Raw genomic sequence first — 23,030 nt, 5'->3', positions numbered from 1 at the left:
TTCTGGTGATTATCTTATCCAATAGCTTACATAGTATGCATGTCAGTGATACTTGTCTGTAGTTAACCAGTTTCTATCTCCTTTCCAATCTTATTTCCTGGGCGAAACGTGTACGACAGGTGCGGTGAATGCTGGTCAAATGTCACCAAATCCTCACTAGACCCCGTAGCATAATAAGTAGCAATCCTACGATTTTATACTTCAACCACTGACGTGGTTGAAGATAGCATTCAGTTTCAGTGCATCATGCAGGCTGACCAAATTCTCATTGTAAGGTACAACCAATACATTTTTCCTGGAAGGAATTTCCTGTAGAAAGTCTTCCAAGCCGACAATAGGAATTTCTCAACAAAATCCCTTAGATATATCAGTTTTGTGACTACGTTAAATATATTATTAATTTCATCTTTTAAATACTCCGTACTACAGATGCGCAAAGCTCTCAAGAACACTGTAAGTAAAGCTTTCCTTTTAATCCTAGACTCATGATTTCAATAATAGTGAATAAATGACAACAAATTGGTTGACTCTCTGTAAACTGTAAATTTAAATCTTATGTCAACACAATGAACGAGAAAGTTCAATTCAAAATAAAAAAACTTTTCTAATATCTCCTGTATGTATAAATCAAAATTTACAAAGCTTGAAATACGTCTTAATCTTATTTAAAGGCCGTGTCCTTCATACTGCGAGGCCCTACGCTGCTGATTGCTGCACTTTGGCCTATATTCAACACTGAGTCAGGAAGAGTTGCAGGGACGAAACTTTTTTTTAAGCACGATATATTTTATCTTATCAGAGATATATAGAGACAGAAACGGAGGCTGTGATAACAGTGGTGCCTGACTGTGTCAGTCAGTGTATAGTTTGCCCGGGTAGAGTCATCATGGGTACCACCCGACTGCTTCTACTTCTCCTGGTATGTACAACATCTCAGAACTGGAAAGATGTTCATTGCTTTGCCAGTTTAACAGTCCACTATGTATTGGTTTAATTTCCTAGGCCACACTTTTGCATTTGATTTCATGAGATGGAAAATCCTCGTGGTAGAGAATCGATCCTTTGACAACTAATCGAATCGATTCCTCTGATCCCTCACAACACAGCCCTCAATCACTAATAAGAGGTTAAAAGTAAAGCAAAAATCAAGCTACAACAATTAGTACAATCATAAGACAGCTGTAAAACCTCACGAGACACAGTGGAACAGATGGTTATCAGGGGTTGTTTCACGGAAGGGAAGAGGAGCACCAAAAACTTTATCACTATTCCTTGTTTTACTAGCAACATAAAACACCCCCTTTAAATCTAACTCACTAATAGTTTCTCTGAACACAAGATTTCACACATTATCATCTCCTACTCCACTCTGCTGGGACTACAAACACGCGTAGACTCTCCAACATATACTGAAATATTACACAATCTAATATCTGATAATTAGAAAAATTTAACGAAGATATTTTTCTGTTTATCAGATATCAATGCCGACTTCTTTTTCAACTTCTCTCTATCAGTTGTTTCACAAAGCCTTGAGTTTAGTACCGATGATGTCACTGAATTTTCATCCTTGGTACGTCATAAAGAGATATATTAAGTGATGTATTAAAGTGTTTCTTCAACTTTCTTTTTCTGATTAAGATGTTTCTCTTACTGCTGCTGCTGCTGCATCAAAGACAAATTTATTTATAAGGATAGTAAATTAAAATGATAATGGCAATAAATAAAAAAATAATACATGATAAATAGAAATTAATTTCAATAACATAATACTAGTAATTTAAATATAATAAAAATAATTATAATAAAAAATTAATAATAATAATAATAATAATAATAATAATAATAATAATAATAATAATAATAATAATAATAATAATAATAATAATAATAATAATAATAATTTTAATAATTACATTGAAATTAAAACTAGTACTATTATTTAATAAAACTATAATTATTAACTTTTTTCTTATCAGCAACACAATTATTACAACTCTTATAAATAATTCATATATTTATAATTTGAATTTTCTTCACAATTATCAGGTATGGTGGAGCGGAAACAGAGGCCATTGTAAGTACCTTATTATTTGTGAATGTAAACTGGCATTAAATAGTCTGGTAAACTTGGAATGTTTAACGAATATTAGATGCATCAAATATTTTAATAGAATGGGAATAATCTGTTAGACTAATTTAGCACTAAATATAACACATTTAATAAGCTGTAAATTGGGCTCGTGTACCTGAGTCCCTTAATAATTGCATAGTAAGAAGATTATGTTTTAATTTTTAGTTGTTAGTGTGAATTTATCCTTATACTATCATTAATTTCATGAAAGTAAACGATAAGATGTGGACAAAGACACTTATGCACAATTCAGTACATTTCGCCCCTCGAGGTAAAACGTTTCCTTTAATAAATGTCCAGGACTGAACGTAAGTGGTCTGACCCCTCAAAAAAAAAAAAATCCTATATTTTTGCATGGCTTGCATTGTTTAATGTGTCGTGTCTTCTAGGCCAGACGGTGGATATCACACGAGTATCATCGTACTACTTCGAGTTGTCCTGGCACCGTAGCAACGACTGGTTTGGCGTTACTGATTACGAAGTTGTTATTGCACCTCAAGACCCTTCCCAGATAAACTGTAATGTGGTAAGAGTGTGATTACCGTTTTGTGGCAGCTTAGTAGTACCCAGAGCAGCACAGCTGTCTTGGTGGAGTCCTATTTTTATTGTCTGTAGTTACAACAAAGGAGTTATGCTGTTTTTGTCCCGTCTTCATATTCTACATCACCACTAATTTCTTACATTTCAAATATGGCGTCTTGTTTTCTGTGTTCATGATACAAACAAATTATATTCGTCCTTTTGTTACATTGTCTTTTATGTGGTTATTCTCTTATAACTTCTAGGAGGTAACGAGGATATTTTTGGCATTATTACTTCTTCGATATATATATATATATATATATATATATATATATATATATATATATATATATATATATATATATATATATATATATATATATGTATATATAATTATTGTAACCACGAATAAGTGGAATTAATCAATAACAACATTGCGACTGGCCAAGGACTCGAACCTGTGATGTTTTGGCCCGCCTCATAGTGACCGAAAACCACATGACCCACTAACCCATAGGACCACAAAATCCTGCAAGAATCACGCATCCAGCAGAGCTAGGTGTTTTAAGAACATAACATTAGAAAGAAGGAACACTGCAGCAGGCCTACTGGCCCTTGAGAGACAGGTCCAATTCTCCCACCCGCTTAAGCTGACCTAGTCAAGTCAGTGACATTCACTTAATTAAGGGAGGAGCACGGCATCAGATCAGGTAGCACAAGCTAATCAGGTCTAACTCACACCCACCCACACCCACTCATGTATTTATCCAACCTATTTTTAAAATTGCACAACGTCTTAGCTTCTATGACGGTAATCTGAGTTTGTTCCACTCATCCACAACTCTATTACCAAACCAGTGCTTTCCTATATCCTTCCTGAATCTGAATTTTTCCAATTTAAAACCATTGCTGCGAGTCCTGTCTATGCTAGATATTTTTAGCACGCTATTTACATCCCCTTTATTAATTCCCGTTTTCCATTTATTCACCTCAATCATTCGCCCCCTAATTCTACGCCTTTCTAGAGAGTGCAGATTCAGGGCCCTCCCCCTTGCCTCATAGGGAAGATTTCTGATACATGGGATCAACTTTGTTATCCTCCTTTGTACGTTTTCCAGAGCATTTATATCCATTCTGTAACACAGTGAATAAAACTGTGCAGCATAATCTAAATGAGACCTAACCAAAGATATATTGAGTTGAAGAACAACCTGAGGACTTCTATTATTTATATTTCTTGATATGAAGCCAAGGATTCTGTTAGCTTTATTGCGAACACTTATGCACTGTTGTCTTGGTTCAGATTACTGCTAACCAGAACTCCTAAATCATTTTCGCAATCCGTAACATTAAGATCTACATTATGTAGTTTATATGCGGCATATCTATTTTCCTGTCCAACATTTAGAACTTTGCATTTGTTTATATTAAACTGCATCTGCCAATTCTCCGACCACTGCACCAGTCTAAACAAATAAATTTTGGAGTGCTCTAGTGTCCTCATTAGAATGAAATGGACGGCCTATTTTGGTGTCATCAGCAAATTTGCTTATGTCGCTGTTTATTCCCTCATCCATGTCGTTTACGTAGATTGTACACAAAAACGAGCCCAACACTGTGGAACTCCGCTTGTGACGTGCCCCCATTCTGATTTCTCCCCATTTATACAAACTCTCTGCTGCCTATTTGTCAGCCATGCCTCTACCCAGGAAAAAATTTCTCCTCATATTCTGCGTGCCTTAAGTTTCCTTAATAGCCTCTGATGTGGAACTCTATCGAAAGCCTTACTGAAGTCCATATACACAATATCATATTCAATACCATGTTCTACCTCCTCAAACACCTTAATGAAGAAAGTCAGTAAATTCGTAAGACAGGAACGCCCCTTTGTAAAACCGTGCTGAGATTCGATAATCAATTTATGCCTTTCAAGATGGCTACGAACTGCTTCGGCAATTACTGATTAAATAAATTTACCAGCTATGGAGGTAAGGCTTATTGGTTTATAGTTCGAAGCTAAGGACATGTCACCTGCCTTATAAATAGGTATTACATTTGCCATTTTCCACTTGTCTGGCATTATGTCAGTTTGCGGTGATATATTGAAAAGATTAGCCAAAGGTATGCTAAGTTCATCTTTACATTCCTTTAACACCCTTGCAAACAGTTCATCAGGGCCTGGGGATTTGTTAGCTTTTAATTTCTCTATTTATCTGAGGACCATGTCACTAGTTACCCCAATCGTGCATAGTTTATTGTCGTCCTGTTCTACATAATTTATTATTTCTGAAATTTCGCTAGTATCTTCCTGAGTAAAAGCTGAGAGGCAGTAGGTATTGAAAAGTTCACACATTTCTTTATCACTGTCAGTGATTTGACCTGAGTTACTCTTAAGTGGGCCTATCTTGCCCCTAATATTGCTTCTGTATACCTGAAAGAAACCTTTTGGGTTAGTCTTCAAATCCCTTGCGACCTTGATCCGAGAACATAAAGTAGTGTGGGTGCCTCTGAGCTAATTTAATTCTACTCCCCATTTGGTGTACTGGCCTCAACAAACAGTATTTTATATTACTGTAACCACGAACAAGTGGTATTGATCAATAACAACACTGCGACTAGCCGAGGACTCGAACCCATGTCGTTTTGGCCCGCCTTATGGTGAGAGAAAAACCACATGACGCTCTAACCCACCGGACCACTAAATCCTCCAAGAATCATGCACCCAGCAGAGCTAGGTGTTTTACCGTGATTCAGGGACATACAGTGGTGTGGGTGCCTCTGAACTAATTTCATTCTACCATATGTCCTCGGATCACGGTAAAACACCTAGCTCTGCTGGGTGCGTGATTCTTGAAGGATTTAATGGTCCGGTGGGTTAGAGTGTCATGTGGTTTTCTCTCCCCATAAGGCGGGCCAAAACGACATGGGTTCGAGTCCTTGGCTAGTCGCAGTGTTGTTTATATATATATATATATATATATATATATATATATGCATCATGCAGAAACAAGTGAGTATATACAAAGAAAGATCACAGTCAGCAGGATTCGAAACTACTACTGAGAACGGTCAAGATTCTCAGGCAGCGCTTTAGTCCACTCGGCCACACAAATGCCACATAGAGTGGGCAGCCTGGTTCACAAGCCATGTTTCTTTCCCAGCCCGGGCACGTCAGTGAGCCTCAAGCATGGATTCAAGCTATTTCAATCTCCTCCTGTAGGCTGCCCAGTCTATGTGGTATTTGTGTGGCTGAGTGGACTAGAGCACTGCCTGAGAATCTATTCTATTCTATTCTATTTGAATCGCCGGTATGGTATCCCGGCCTGGGTCTCTTCCATTTTGGTGACCCGGCATTGGCTCCCCGGGTAGGGAAGTGACATTTATCGTTACTTGCACCTGCGTGGCAGGTCTTCAGCAGGAAGGGGGGGTACCTCACCGGCCCTATGGCCAGATGACGTACCAAACGTTAGTGTGCACTAACAGTGGCTGGTGTGCAGTGCAATGGAGGCCCAAAGCAGGCCCTCGCAGCAACTTCAGCGGGGGGGGGGCGGATGACGTGCAAGGACTGGAAGTAAGGTTTCCAAGTCCCGGACAGCTAAGTACACAAGATGTGCTGCCTCATCCTCTCGGGCCTGCCCTACTGGGGTCATTGGGAAGTGTCTACGGCGAAGGGGCATCGTAGCCGGGCATTCTAACAGGTAGTGCACCAAGGGCTGTGGAACCATTCGGTCACAATGGGCACAGAGCTCCTCTTGTGCCCGTTCAACAATCCACGCAGTGGTGGGATACCCTAAGCGTAGGCGGTGGATATGCACCCTCATTTCCCTGGACTGCGTCCGAATACTTGAAGGGGGCACCCTGTGGGTTGCCCTGACATACCAACAGAGGCTCCGTGAATCCCCAGGGTCAGGGAATGGGCGCCTGGCCGCACCAGCAGCCCACAGCGCAATCTGGCTGAGGCTGATGGAGATCGCAACACGTGGCTGTGCCTCGAGGGTTGCAGTCCTAGCAGCCTCATCTGCAGCATCATTGCCAGGGATACCCACATGGCTCAGGATCCAGTTGATGGTAGCCCTGCGACCCTGGGCCATGAGAGTCTGCAGGTCACCCCGGATGGATGTGATTAAGTGTATGTTGTCCTTTGGCTCTCTGTGCATAAGCGCTTGGATCGCTGCCTTGGAATCAACGTGGATGATGGGGGGATGCTGATGGTCTGCAAGAGCATGCTGCAGAGCTTGTTGGATGGCAAAGAGTTCGGCCTGGAGGATGGTGCAATGGTCTGGAAGGCGCCAACCTGCTGTCAGATTGCTGTGGAACATCCCAGCAGCTGTGCGGCCTGCCACTGGGTCTCTGGAGCCATCTGTGTAATATGGCACACACCCTGGGCCTTCCGCACCCACAATGCTAGCCGAGGCAAGGTGATGCAGAATGTCCTGGGTGCAATGCCTCTTGCTGTCTGGTAGGGTTGTCCAGTGCACCGCAAACATCTCTGGTGCCCAAGGGGGTGGCACCATGTAGTTCGCTGCCAGTCCGTCGCAGCCTCCCGCCTGGAGCAATGTCATGGGCAAGAGCTTCTGTGTGGCATCTGCTACCGACCACATCCATCGGCGGCCGGGATGCAGCGGAATGACCTGTCCCTGGCGGACCTGTAAATCTCTCATCAGTTTGTCAGCCCCTGGGAGTCGGAGATACTTTGCAATCCTCCTGGCAGCTACCAGTTGGATCCTGTCTTCAAGAGGCTGTAGCTGCACCTCAAGGCTCAGAGCCACTGCATTGGCCCACCTAGGAGCCCCCAGCATGGCCCGTACAGCTGTGTTCTGGATGACACAGAGGGGTTTGATGTTTGTGGGTCTAGCGTGAACCAGAGCAAGTGCCCCATAGTCAACGAGGGGACGTATTGCCTGGATGTAGAACAACCTCATGACCTCGAGGCTGGCCCCAACCCTAGGGTTGGCCATGGCACTCAATGCCCTGACCCTCTGCAGAGCCCTCTCTTTAATGTGGCGCACATGTTTCTGGAAGGTGAGGTGCCTGTCAATGTAGATGCCAAGGTACCTATAACTGTGAACCCACTCCAGGTCGATGCCCAGGACCCGCAGCCTCTGACTGGGCACCTTGGTGCGAAGGATCATGGCTTTGGATTTTGCCGCAAATATCTTGAGCCCCAAGCGACGGCAGGTGGAAGCCAGCAGATCGAGGTCCTCCTGGGTACGCTGCAAATGCCGGTGCTTCCTAGGTACGACAAGTGCCAGGTCATCGGCATAGCTGAGGAGGATGGTGCCTCTGGAAAAAGGCAGGCACACCAGCTGGTGCATCAGTACATTGAACAGGGTGGGACTAAGCACCCCGCCCTGTGGAGTGCCATTGTCCAGGGTCTTGAGAGAAGAGGCATGCCCCTGGAAGCGTACCCGGGCCCGCTTGTCCTGGAGATAGGAACGAAGCCATGAAAGCAGCCTGCCTTTAATCCCCCTGTGGGCCAAGAGTGAGAGGATGGCAGGTGCACTGGCTAGCTCAAAAGCTTTCTCGAGGTCAAGAAAGACAACAATGTGGGCTTGGGCGTCCGTCCCAATGCCGGTCAGTAGAGTGGTAAGGCTTTCGAAAGTGCCCACTCCTCTGGTGAAGCCATAGAGGTGTTTGAGGAGGGCCAAGCTTCCACCTCAGGTGCTCCAACACCATCCTTTTAGACACCTTCGAGATGCAACTGGTGAGGGAGATGGGTCTCATACTGCCAGGATCCCCAGGCTTAGGAATCGGTATGATGTCAGCCTCCTTCCATACGACAGGGAGTTTGCCAGCTCGCCAAGTCTGGTTGATGACCCCCAGGACAGCTAAATGTCCAGAATGGCCAGACCGAGTCAGCATGCCATAGGTGATACCATCATGCCCCGGTGCAGTGTCTCGATGAGATGTGAAGGCTGCCTGGAGCTCCTGGTCAGTGAAGTCTTCATCTGTGACGTCCTTAGCCTGGCATGCTGCTTGGATCACCATCACCCTTCTAGGAAGGAGGGTGGCTTGGAGGTCCTGGAGATCCTGAGGCAGTTGAGCCATGGCCGCTCTGGAGGTGAATAGGTCCACCAGATGCTCTGCCTCTGTTGTGGGGTCTGGGTGCAACCGAGCCACACTGCGACGCTGCCCAGTGGCCAATCGTAACTTGGTCCAAATCTCAGATAAGGTGGAGGAGTAGCTGAAGGAGGCACACCACTCGAACCATTTAGCCTGCCGGACCCTGTGTGAGACATGGCGTGCATGCCGCACCACTTCCCTAAGCAGATGCATGGACTCAACCGTGGGATTACGCCTGTGCATCTTGCGTACGACATTGATGCGGTGGTTCTGTTCCCTGATATCCTCGTTGTAAAACCACCAGTCACGTTTATATGACCTTCCACCTGTAATCTTAGGTATTGCTGCTTCAGCTGCACATGTGAAGGCCACCTGCAAGCTTTGAGCCGCCTCATCTGGGTCTTCTGGAAGAGGAGACTCCGCCCACCAGCGCTCAATGACCTCCTGGAAGCACTGCCAGTCGGCCTTTTTTAGATTCCATCTGGGGGTAGGTGTGGAGAGCGGGCACTGCTGGACCATCAGCGTGGTGACCACTGCAAAGTGATCACTGGTGAGATGGGGGTGGACCTCCCATCTCGCGCTCGAGAGCAACCGCCTAGAGATGAGTGTGACATCCAAGCGGCCACCATAGTGATGGGTTGGCTCACCATTATTGAGGAGGGCGATCTCAGGGACCTCCTCCAGCACAGCCGCAAGGTGCCTCCCAGCTGCGTTGGTAGGAGAGACAGAAGAAAGTATTGGGTGGTGGGCATTGACATCCCCAGCCACAACAAGACCCTCCCGTGGGGCGAGTGCTGCCACCTCTGAAATGTCAAGGGTGTACCGAGAGCTTCTGTAAATATTGTAAACCATGAGAGGTCCATCCGCCAGGTGTAGGGTGACAGCCTGAACCTATACGCCCTCCCCACAGTCGATGGGGTCAGTGGAGATTGAATAAGGGATAGTGGTCCTGACATAGATCGCGGTGCCCCTGCCAGTCCCTTCCAGGCGCTGAAGGTAGGCAGAGAATCCCGGAATACGTGGCTGCATTTGACGTGACGAATTGGTGAGTGTCTCCTGAAACAGGAAGACATCAACCTCATCCTGAACTGCAGCTTCAATCACTAAGTGAATTTTCCGCTGCAGCCCACAAATGTTCCACTGGAGGGTCTTCAAGGGCTGCAGAGGTGGCTCACTGATTCCATCTCTGCCTGGGACTAGTCGTCCTTTGTTGGCGACTCCGGGGCCTCCTCCTCCACAGACTGGAAGGACTCCTGGATGATGGCTTGAAGTTCCATTGAGTCTTTCCTGTCCAGTAGGACCACGCCCAGCATCCATGACAGGAGCTGCCTGCAGGCGCCCCTGTCCTCTGCCGACGGCAGCAGGCGACAGAGGAGCGCTGAGATGACCCCGATGGTTTTCTTCAGTCGATCCGGAAAGGATTCGACCATTACCTCTGCAGGCATTGAGCTGGACGACCCGTCGAGTCGGGGCTGGGTCACAGGGTATGTCTGGGTGGCTGTCGACACTGCAGCAGCATAAGCTGGGTGCACCCTGGGCCCGGCATGAGTGGCCATGGGCTTCCAAGTCTTCTGGCGGGGAACCTCTGCCTGACTCTGGCCACTCACAGTAGGGGCCTGCCCTTGGGAAGAGGCCTGCTGGCGGTATGGCAAGGAATGTTGGTTCCCAGCTGGGACCTGCTGGGCAGTGTGCCTGGCCTGTGGCTGTTTTTCCCAATGATTCTGTCTTCTTGGGCACCTTGCCATCTGACCCCGCAGTTGACCGCGCTGCTGCAAACCAGTGCCTGCCCCCTGATGCCACCGCTGGGAGCACAGTGCTGGGAACTCGCTGGTATTGCCCTCCTGCAGTATCCGGGGAACCGTGATTAGAGTCCATGCTGACTGTTGCTGGGCAGTTCCAAGGCTGGGTGGCGTCGGGGCTGTTGGGTCGTTCCGATGACGAACCTGCTGCCAGTGCTGCACCATCACAGGACAGCTCCGGTTCCAGGCAAGGTGCCTCTTTGATTAGTTGGCACACTTGGGCTCTGGCCGAAGGGCTTTGCCAGTTGGCTTTTTGAGGATTGCAATGCAGTCCTTCGAGTCGTGTGCCTTGCTGCACACACCACACTTCTTCTCTCGCTGGCAGGTAGCTGCAATATGATTGAACCCCTGACAGTTGAAGCATTGTACGGGGCCTGACAGGTATGGTCGGGTCTTGAATCTTCCCCAGACCCTAAGGTTCAGGTGCGTGGGAAGTGGACCTTTGTGGTGGATCAGTACCTGGCGGGTGGGCACCTTGTTCACCGTTGCAGTGAGTCGCTCCGCCTTGACAATATTGGGCACTTCCAAAATGGGGTCCAGTGGGAGGGGCACAGGGACGTGTAAAAGCACCCCCTTGTACACCTTCTCCGAAGCAAGCAGTTCCACCATGCTGGGATGGGTCACAACCAGCCCCTTCAACTCCTCGTAAGAGTCTTCGCCCCGAGGAATGACCAGAACCTCGTTCCTGAGAGTGAACTCGCAGCGGAACTTGAGGTGGGGTAGACCTTCCAGATACCTTACAAACCCGTAGTTGGGAACCTTGAATATGTTGAAGGCCCTGGTTGCTTGTGCCCGAGCTGAGCGGGAACTCCTCCTTCCACGTGGAGTCAGCCAGTCCCCGTCCACTGTGGAGGCCAACGCAACTGGTGTAGGGACCTGGGATGGCTCCATCCTTGCCAGTTGAGGAGCTACATCCTCCTGGCTTCCTTCCACGACCCCTATGGCCATCTGGGGGTGCAAGTCTTCTTGGGTAGGGGCTGCCGACGGACCTAGTTTCAGATTGGTAGATACAGTAGTCTCCACTGCATCCTTGGCCTTCTTGGTGGGGGCTCCCACCTGCCCCACGTCGTCCTCCAACTCGTCCCTGCATTCCAAGGAACGTTTAGGCCGCTCTCCTGGATCTGTCATGGCGACTGTAGGTGTGGGGACAGAGCCAGCAGCAGAGCTGCTGCCTGTGACCTCACAGCCGCCCACACTGGGTGCAGAGCTGTGAGGCTCAGAGCCCCAGTTGGGGCCCGAAGCCACCCTCTCGTGGCTCACTGCTCTGAAGCACTGAACACAGTCCAAGGATCACCAGAAACGACGCTAATCTGTGCGTAAACTAACACAGATTTGCGAACACAACACACACTGTTTTCCAATCTTCGTCCAGTTGATAATCCTTATGAATTGAAATTCTTGGCCTGAGAATCTTGACCGTTCTCAGTAGTAGTTTCGAATCCTGCTGATTGCGATCTTTTTATGAATATATATATATATATATATATATATATATATATATATATATATATATATATATATATATATATATATATATATATATATATATATATATATATATATATATATATATATATATAGATAGATAGATAGATAGATAGATATATACACGAAAGTATGCATACCACATATTTACACAATACATGAACTCATCTATATGCTCACTTATACATGCATTCACAAATGCATACACATGCAAACACATGTATATGCATGCATACGTGTACATGCATATATAGTCCCAGTTTTTTGTTTCACTTCATTAGAATTCTATGACTACGCTGCACTATTTATTTTGTATGTATTGAGGTAGAGGAGACTGGGCTTATGGAATACGGGGATACCTTCTGATTGTTATTATTATTGATGTCAAATTAATGCTCATTCCTGACATTACTACTATATTAATTTAACGATCTTTTCCTTTTCCCCGACTGATTTTTCTGATACATGTTAGCATCAATCATATCTCTGTGGAGGGCCACAGTGAAACTTTCGTGCCAGGAGATAGACCAATTCCAACTTTTTCTTTAACCTACATTGATATCCCTCCCTTAAACACACTTAAAAATTAGTTTAAATTAATCCGTTGAAATCCAACCTTTGTTATGCTCCTCTATCAGTTCATTTTAGTACTGCTCCTCATACTACATTGCTTCTGATCTTCTTACTTCTTTCTCCAGACTATAATGTGTAATGAGCCGGAAGCCTGCAACTTCAACAGCTCGAAGTGTGGCCTCTTGAACGCCTGCAGCAGTGTGAACTTCGCCGTCACTGGCGGAGACTACACAGTTAGTGACGTCTTATTTACAGGTGCTCACTGCTAGTCCCCATCTCTTTGTTGATATGTAGATACAGTTGCTCTCTCTCGCTTTATCTCTCGTTGGCAACATAACAAAGCGACAGTTGTATTACTGTTACCATCTACAGCAGTGCTTCCCAAACTTTTTCAGTTCGCTGCCCCCTTGGCTCCCTAGCAACATCCCTAGCGTCTCCCCTTCCCCCCCCACACACACATACGAACACACCTCTTTCTTGGTATCAGGTTCACTGCAAATTCAAGACAACAACTAATCTAACATTATTGACAAGCGTATTTATTTCACAAATAATAATTAACATGGTAAACCAATTTATTTAACAATATGAATGAGTAAATTAACATCTCATCTGTAACTATATTATTATTATAATCAAAGGGGAAGCGCTAAACCCGGAGGATTATACAGCGCCTGGGGGGGGATGTGGAAGGCATTCAGGCTTAATTCGGGGAATTGGAGCACAGATCCAATTCCCTAAATCAAGAGCCCCTCACCAACATCAAGGAACCTTCCTTGAGGGGCTCTGTAACTATAACGTGATGGATGTGCTTGGTAAGATAAGATTTTGTTCGGATTTTTAACCCAGGAGGGTTAGCCACTTAGGATAACCCAAGAAAGGCAGGGCGTCATCGAGAACTGTCTTATTTCCATTGTGGTCCTCAGTCTTGTCCCCCAGAATGCGACTCACACCAGTCGACTAACGCCCAGGCACCTACTTGCTAGGTGAACAGGATAACAGGTGTAAAGAAACTCATCCAATGTTTCTACCCTTGCCAGGAATTTAACCCAGACACTCAGCTTGTGAAGTGAGAGCTTTGGCCCCGTGGCAGGGATATCAGCTCCTCAACATTGAGAGAAATAGCTTTAATATTTTGTTTAGATAATTTGTATAAAACTGTGCGCAGAACCTCACATACTGCTGGAAGAATAAGCTTTCTTTTTTTATCTTTCTTATGACCAGAGTCTATGGTAAGATGGGTAAGGAAGAAGGATGGGTAAGGATGGAAATATTGGAAAAGGGTGGGAGGGGGAGTGAGGTAGGATATAAAAGGTAAGTGGCCCAACCACTTTGGTGCGAATAAGCTCTTCCTCGATTGTATGAAGTTTACCAGATCTAGCAATCAGCAGTGACATATTGTATGATGCACGAAATCTATCACTGGATTGTTGTCAAGTGCCACCAAACATACTTCCAGGGGGTTTCCGTCTCTGTAAGTTTTCTGGAAGTGACTGAAAATATTCTTTGGTCTGCTTTATCAGAGTGTTCAGGAAGCCTGGAAGGTTTCAGGGCTTCATTTGAAAAGTCTCTTTCACACAGTAGTCACACTGGTTGCTCTTGGTTATTTGGTGCTGATACAAATCCATATTTCAAATATTCCACGCTATGCTGCCTACACTTCATTTTTGTCTCCTGGGATACGGCCACATTTCATTCCAGAGCAAAAAATATATCTTCTTTATAAAAATCAAGCCAATCATAACAAAATGAAGCAGGAAAAAACATAAGAAAATATATAGCAATCCATTTGCTATGAAAAATAAATGACACAATAATACAAGTATGAATCTTAAAGTAAAAATTCAATACGTAAGAATTACAAATCACAGCCTTAGCACAACAACACTTCCACCCTCTCTGGCCTCCCTCAATCAAATCTTTATTATATTATACTTTAAAATGTAAATTACGTGACCGAAGTTAGATCATTTGCAGTGTGTACAAACCTAGAGCCTTGGCCCTTGCAAACGTGAAAATCCCGTCATCACTACTACCCACGGTGTCTGCTGTTTGATCTAGCTGGCGTGTGGAGTGTGGCGCGTCCGAACAAACATTCGGACTTTTAATCCCGACATCGGCCAATAAAATAAAATAAAATTATGCTGTCGTGTATAACTCTATGTTAATTTTATTCTCTGTAAAGCAATTGTGTTACTTAAGTGTTCTTGACTTTGATTTTTGTCATAAATTTTCCAAAACAAACGCTTCCTTGCATTTGACGCTACCCTGCCGCCCCTTACTAAGTAAGTTTATTCAGGTATACACAAATACAGTTACATAAATTATCATACATAGCAGCATATGTGTAAAGTACCTAGGATAACCCAGAAAAAAGTCAGACGAGCGACTTATTTCCAGTGGTGTCCCTTGCTCCCCCTTATTCCTCAACTCTCCCCCCTGGATATTTCCACCCCCCCCAGGGAGGAGTTACCACCAACTTTGGGACTCACTGATCTAGATCATGTTTGTTCTCTCGCTCCTCTTAACATCTTGTTTAAGAATTCAGTTACTTCATTGCCTATGTTTACATTTTACACAAAAATTCAGCTCTTCTCTTACACTAAGAGTTAAAAGCTTTATCTAAAAGATGCATCTTTTTCAGCTGGCCAAGTTTAAACTACTCTATTTCTTGTGTAAGTATTAATGTTTTTCAACAATCATTATCACAGTTTCACAAGGTGTAAAATTTTGTTTTTATTTTCTTATGTTTATCAACACACAGTTTCACACATAAGAGTTCTGTATAAAAATTTTTTTTTACAAATATTTTATTTCTTAACGTCTGGATACATAACCGGAAGGTTTCATAGTTAAGAACTAAACCCGTAGGGGTCTAACGGTGTCTTGGGAATGGAAGGTAATCAGCATTGATCCAAAAAAGACGGTATGGAAGTTACAATTCTTGCAGTTCTTTGGATCAAGAGCTTAAAACCCCCATGACGAGACACACTACGAGTAATTCGATCTTCGCCTTACAGCTCCGGTAGAGGTCGAAAATATGAAGGTAAATATTGAGAGAGCCAACCTGACTGTCTCGTGGGACAATCCAGCCGCTCTGGAGGCCACCTGCCTACAGGACACCATCCTGCAACTAGAATTTGGCAATAATATATACAACCATACTATGGACGCCAACGAGACCCAGGGCTTCTATTGGCTGTCGCTGTGTGAGGTAGGCGAGGGGGAAGTTCGTGTCTGGAATCGAGGCGGGAGCGGAGAGAGCGAGATCGTCACTAAACCCGTCAACTACACGGAAGATGGTTAAGTATCCTTAAGAGTAGACCTTTTTTACTAAGGTTTATTCGCCACCATGTTCCCATTTTCCCCTTATATCACATTCATTTACTTCTCCCGTTTATCTTGCTTATCTTCCCTTCTATATTCTTCTTTTCCTCTTCTCTGTCTAATGATATTCTATGTCATATCACGTTCATTTATCCAAATTTAATAGTTTATCTTTCGTCAAATTATGTCATCATTATTAAGGTTATCAATATATGTACATTATCTGTTATCATTAAAAATGTACATAAGAAAATATAGGCTTAAACCCATTTCTTACTCCCAAGGAAATTATGTAGGCCTAAACAATCATCCGTTTACCCTTAAGAAAATTATATAGGCATGCATTCTACCTCCTAATTCAGCGTTGTACTTCACTTCTCTTCCACAAGAAAAATATAAAAACCTATAGAACACCTTCCAGACAAGAAATGGCATAGGCCTAAATCACGTCTAGTTCTCTCACCAAGAAAATATAAACAATAACAATACTCAAAAATAATTAATGAGCTAAGCTTGATATGCAAAGCTTGATATACAAAGTTTGATATACAAAGTTTGATATACAAAGTTTGATATACAAAGCTTGATATACAAAGTTTGATATACAAAGCTCGATATGCAAAGCTTGATATACAAAGCTTGATATACAAAGTTTGATATACAAAGTTTGATATACAAAGTTTAATATACAAAGCTTGATATACAAAGTTTGATATACAAAGCTTGATATGCAAAGCTTGATATACAAAGCTTGATATACAAAGTTTGATATACAAAGTTTGACATACAAAGTTTGATATACAAAGCCTGATATGCAAAGCTTGATATACAAAGCTTGATATACAAAGCTTGATAGACAAAGCTTGATATACAAAGCTTGATATACAAAGCTTGATATGCAAAGCTTGATATACAAAGTTTGATATACAAAGCCTGATATGCAAAGCTTGATATACAAAGCTTGATATACAAAGCTTGATAGACAAAGCTTAATATACAAAGCTTGATATACAAAGCTTGATATACAAAGTTTGATATGCAAAGCTTGATATGCAAAGCTTGATATACAAAGCTTGATATACAAAGCTTGATATACAAAGCTTGATATACAAAGTTTGATATACAAAGCCTGATATGCAAAGATTGATATACAAAGCTTGATATACAAAGCTTGATATACAAAACTTGATATACAAAACTTGATATACAAAGCTTGATATACAAAGCTTGATATACAAAGCTTGATATACAAAGCTTGATATACAAAACTTGATATACAAAGCTTGATATACAAAGCTTGATATACAAAGCTTGATATACAAAGCTTGATATGCAAAGCTTGATATACAAAGCTTGATATACAAAGCTTGATATACAAAGCTTGATATACAAAGCTTGATATACAAAGTTTGATATACAAAGCTTGATATGCAAAGCTTGATATACAATGTTTGATATACAAAGCTTGATATGCAAAGCTTGATATACAAAGCTTGATATACAAAGCTTGATATACAAAGCTTGATACGCGAAGCTTGATATACAAAGCTTGATATACAAAGCTTGATATACAAAGTTTGATATACAAAGCTTGATATACAAAGCTTGATATACAAAGTTTGATATACAAAGCTTGATATACAAAGCTTGATATGCAAAGCTTGATATACAAAGCTTGATATACAAAGCTTGATATACAAAGCTTGATATACAAAGTTTGATATACAAAGTTTGATATACAAAGCTTGATATACAAAGCTTGATATACAAAGCTTGATATACAAAGTTTGATATACAAAGCTTGATATACAAAGCTTGATATACAAAGCTTGATATACAAAGCTTGATATAAAAAGCTTGATATGCAAAGCTTGATATACAAAGCTTGATATACAAAGTTTGATATACAAAGCTTGATATACAACGCTTGATATACAAAGCTTAATATACAAAGCTTGATATACAAAGTTTGATACAAAGCTTGATATACAAAGCTTGATATACAAAGTTTGATATACAAAGCTTGATATACAAAGCTTGATATACAAAGCTTGATATACAAAGCTTGATATACAAAGCTTGATATACAAAGCTTGATATACAAAGCTTGGTATACAACGCTTGATATACAAAGCTTGATATACAAAGCTTGATATACAAAGCTTGATATACAACGCTTGATATACAAAGTTTGATATACAAAGCTTGATATACAAAGCTTGATATACAAAGCTTGACATACAAAGCTTGATATACAAAACTTGATATACAAAACTTGATATACAAAGCTTGATATACAAAGCTTGATATACAAAGCTTGATATACAAAGCTTGATATACAAAGCTTGATATACAAAGCTTGATATACAAAGCTTGATATACAAAGTTTGATATACAAAGTTTGATATACAAAGCTTGATATACAAAGCTTGATATGCAAAGCTTGATATACAAAGCTTGATATACAAAGTTTGATATACAAAGCTTGATATACAAAGGTTGATATACAAAGCTTGATATACAAAGCTTGATATACAAAGTTTGATATACAAAGTTTGATATACAAAGCTTGATATACAAAGGTTGATATACAAAGCTTGATATACAAAGCTTGATATACAAAACTTGATTTATAAGACTGATTTAATTTAAAAGGAAAGTGTGATTTACGACGCTTCTTTATTTACAGGTAATGCTTAATTAAAAAGTTGAAATTTAAAGTAAAAATAAAATTCTTGGTTTACAAACAACGATTTATTTACTTACAAGGTTCGATTAGCAAGTCAGACTTAATTCATAAACAAGGCTTCAGTTAGGAGCTTATATAGTGGCTTACTTAAGTAATCCAAAGTATAAACTCTCAAACAAGCGAGAAGTGGTTAATATTCAGGGTAAATAGAACACTTGCTTTTCACTTCGTGTCTTACCGCGCGTGTACGTACAGACGTACACACACACACCCTCAAAAAAACAAGTATAGAAGACAAAGGACCCACGAAAATAAGGAAATCAGTCGAGCAGCCAGAAACGAATATTCACAGATAAGGAGGGAGGCCCAGCCGCAATATGAAAATGACAGCATCGAAAGCCAAGTGACCAAAAGCTTTTATACAGCCACATCAAGAGGAAAACAACAGGTAAGGACCAGGTAATCAGGATGAGGAAGAAATGAGTGGAGATCATAAGAAACGACCGACAAGTGTGTGAAGAAATCAACATGAGATTTTAGGAAGTATTTTCAATGGAGACAGAAAGGACTCCAGAATGCCATAATGGTGGGGTACATCAACAAGTGCTGGACACAGTACACACAACCGAAGAGGAGGTGAAGAGGCTGCTGAGTGAATTAGATACCTCAAAGGCGGTGGGACCCGACATCTCTCCGTGGGTCCTGAGAGAGAGAGCAGAGGCGCTGTGTGTGCCACTAACAACAATCTTCAACACATCTTTCGAAACAGGGCGGCTACCTGAGGTGTGGAAGGCAGCAAATGTAGTCCCAATTTTTAAGAAAGGAGACAGACACGAAGCATTTAACTACAGATCAGTGTCACTGACACGTATAGTATGCAAAGTTATGGAGAAGATTATCAGGAGAAGAGTGGTGGGGCACCTAGAAAGGATTGAGCTTATACAGGACAACCAGCACAAATCTGTTGGAGTTTTACAAGGTGACAGAAGGCAAGAGAGAGTGGATAGATTGCATTTTCTTGGTCTGTAAGAAGGTTTTTGACACAGTTCCACAAAAGAAATTAGTGCAAACACCAGAGGATCAGACAGGTGTAATAGGAAAGGCACTGCAATTGATCAGAAAACACCTGGCTGAAAGGCAACAACGAGTGATAGTACGTGACGAGGTGTCAGAGTGGGCGCCTGTGACGAGCGAATTTCCACAGGGGTCAGTCCTAGGACCGGTGCTGTTTCTGGTATATGTGAATGACATGACGGAAGGGATAGATTCAGAAATGTCCCTGTATGCAGACGATGTGACGCTAATAAGAATTCAATCGCATGAGGTTCAGGCAGGACTACAAAGGGATCTGGACTTGCTCAGGCCTGGTCCAGCAACTGCCTCCTGGAGTTTAACCCCACCAAGTGCAAAGTCATGAAAATTGAGGAAGGGCAAAGAAAACCGCAAAGTACAGGTTAGGGAGCCAAAGACTGCAAACCTCGCTCAAGGAAAAGGATCTTGAGGTGAATATAATACCGAGCAGATCACCTGAGGTGCACATCAACCAAATAACTGCTGCAGCATATGGACGACTAACAGGCTTAAGAATAGCGTTCTGACACTTCAGTAATGAATCGTTCAGGACTCTGTACACAGTGTATGCCAAGCCCATACTGGAGTATGCAGCACCAGTTTGGAACCCACACCTGATCAAGCACGTAAGGAAATTAGAGAATGTGCAAAGGTTTGCAACGAAACTAGTCTCGGAGCTAAGGAGCATGTCCAACGAGAAGAGGTTAAGGGAAATTGGCCTGACGACACTCGAGGACAGAAGAGAGAACGGGGACATGATAACGAGATATTAAATACTGAGTGAAAATGATAAGGTGGACAGAGACAGGATGTTCTAGAGATGGGACACAGCAACAAGGGGTCACAATTGGAAGTTGAAGACTCAGATGAGTCACAAGGATGTTAGGAAATATTTCCTATGTCATACAGTTGTCAGGAAGTGAAATTGTCTGAAGAGTGATATAGTGGAAGCTTTAAGAAGAGGTATGATAAAGCTTATGGAGCAGGGAGAGAATGGACCTAGTAGCGACCAGTATTGAGGCGAGGCCAGGAGCTATGACTCGACCTCTGCAACCACAATTAGGTGAGTACACACACACACACACACACACACACACACAAGAATTAGACTACAAGCCAGTGTCACTGACAAGCATAATATGTAGGGATGTGGAGAAGATTATCAGAAGAGCAGTGACGCTCCTGGAGAGGAGCGAATTCATAAACAACATCCAACACGGTTTTAAAGATGGCAAAACCTGTCTCAAAATTCTGCCATATTTTTATGACAAGGTAACGAAAGATATACAGGAGAGAAAGGCGTTGGATACCAGGTATATTTCTGGACTGTAAGAAGACATTCGATCCAATAACTTAAAAGAAACTGGGACAAAAGCAAGAGAAGCAAACAGGATTAACATGGAATTCACTATAATGGATCAAGGAATACTTAACAGGACAAAAACAACGAGCTATTGCCTGGATAGTGGGGTTCCACATTGATTAGCATTAGAACCAGTACTGTTTCCTGTGCAGTTAAAGGACATTGCAGAAGAAATACAGTCATAAGAACATAAGAACATAAGAATGTAGGAACACTGCAGAAGGCCTACTGGCCCATACGAGGCAGGTCCTTATCAAAACGACATCTACCTAAAGCTACTCAAGAAACAACTCCCGCACCCCCCAACACCAATCAAACCCAGCCCCTCCCACTCATATATTTGTCCAGTCTCTTCTTAAAGCTACCCAAGGTCCTAGCCTCTATCACCCCACTGGGAAGACTGTTCCACGCATCTACAACTCTGTTAGAAAACCAGTACTTACCTATGTCCTTTCTAAATCTAAATTTATCCAACTTAAATCCATTATTCCTGGTTCTTACCTGGTTCGACACCCTCAGTACTTTATTAATGTCTCCCTTTAACTTTATTAATGTCTCCCTGTCAGAGGTGCTCTTTTTCGCAAAAGTAAATATTAAAGAAAGAGCAGACCAATAAACGTTGTAAATGTATCTTGAAAAAGAAGAGAAAAGAAGTCTGGAAGCAGGTTACAAAGGCTGTAAACTAGTACGCCACAATCTGAGGAAGTTAATGAACCCAACTATGAAACGTGAAGAGCGCAGAATTGGGAACTCAAGAGGCAACTAGAAAAGGAAGGGGAGCTGAAGTGAAAGAATCAAGGAAGGAGTGGACCGACAGGAAACTGATGATAGCAGGGCTTAGGTACAAGATGGAATAAGAGTGGGGGGGGGGGGAAGTTCAGTGACTTTTGTAAAAAGATAGAGGAGAGTGTACGGAAGGTATCTACAGAGAACATAGATAAGACACATATGCAACAGTTAGGTATCTTTATTTCGAAACGTTTCGCCTACACAGTAGGCTTCTTCAGTCGAGTACAGAAAGGTTGATAGAAGCACCTTTCTGTACTCGACTGAAGAAGCCTACTGTGTAGGCGAAACGTTTCGAAATAAAGATACCTAACTGTTGCATATGTGTCTTACCTAACAATCTGTCGGTATTTCATACCATTTTAATGTTCAGAGAACATAGATTTGGAGAGAAGAGCTACAGTTCCTGAGGCTAGGGAACAAAGCCTGGAAGAGGATGTGAGGGAGCTGAGAATAACTAGAGGAAATGAAAGGAAGGGGTAATGAAATGGGAGCAAGAGCAGTAATAGCAGGTGAGGAGACAGAAGGAAGAGAAGCGGGAGCAGAAATACTCTCTGGCAATAGGGAAGCACAGATGATAATGGGAACAGCGAAGGAATTGCTCAAAACACAGAAATCTGGAAGGAATGAAAGTGGGAGGAAGAAAGAGATGGGTCATGATGAAAAATGGATGGTAGAGAAACAAGGGTTTCAATATATCATCAAACTTACAGGTGGAGTGGCCAAAGTGAACCAGAAGACAAATTTTCAGACTTGGAAATTACTCGGGAGGCAAAAATGTGCCCATTCAAAATGACTTTCAACAGTAATAGCACGAGACTGGATTATGCAACAGAAACCAAAATTAATGCACACGGAAAAATTTCAAATAGTGTACCTCGACCTGGACAGAACGAGAAAGGAGCAGGAACAATAGAGAGAATACTTTAAAGATGCTAGAGGCGGGAAGGGGAGCCAGGGTAAGCACTGACAGGTGTAGAACCTCTGCCTCCAAGGAAATACCATTCACACCCACCTCCACTAGAGCCTTAGTATTTTTCTCACTCAAACACAATAGCCCAAAACAAACTATTCCTACTCCCTCCCTACATCCACAGCCCTTACTTGTCTAGAGTCCAAGATCCTTCCTCAGAACGCCAGTAACTCAAATCCCAAGACTCGACTCTCCCTTAAACCCCAACCTCCCTATCCTCACCCATTTAATCCAAGATACTGACC

At 42.7% G+C, this 23,030-nt stretch overlaps 1 protein-coding gene across 1 annotated transcript in view; it reads left to right on the top strand.

Moving 5' to 3' along the window:
- Positions 1-818: 818 nt before the first annotated feature.
- The window catches only part of LOC128688310 (uncharacterized), a 40,640-nt gene continuing 18,428 nt past the window's right edge, over positions 819-23,030 (top strand). The window contains exons 1-5 of the mRNA XM_070086662.1: positions 819-919; positions 2,050-2,077; positions 2,524-2,660; positions 12,702-12,831; positions 15,597-15,878. Of these exons, the coding sequence (XP_069942763.1) occupies positions 887-919; positions 2,050-2,077; positions 2,524-2,660; positions 12,702-12,831; positions 15,597-15,878 (610 nt within the window). The 5' untranslated portion in view covers positions 819-886. The remainder of the gene's footprint in view (positions 920-2,049; positions 2,078-2,523; positions 2,661-12,701; positions 12,832-15,596; positions 15,879-23,030) is intronic.

The sequence above is a fragment of the Cherax quadricarinatus genome, chromosome 19 (genome assembly GCF_038502225.1).
Source record: "Cherax quadricarinatus isolate ZL_2023a chromosome 19, ASM3850222v1, whole genome shotgun sequence".
Lineage (NCBI taxonomy): Eukaryota > Metazoa > Arthropoda > Malacostraca > Decapoda > Parastacidae > Cherax > Cherax quadricarinatus.
This window is presented reverse-complemented; position numbering and strand designations above follow the sequence as displayed.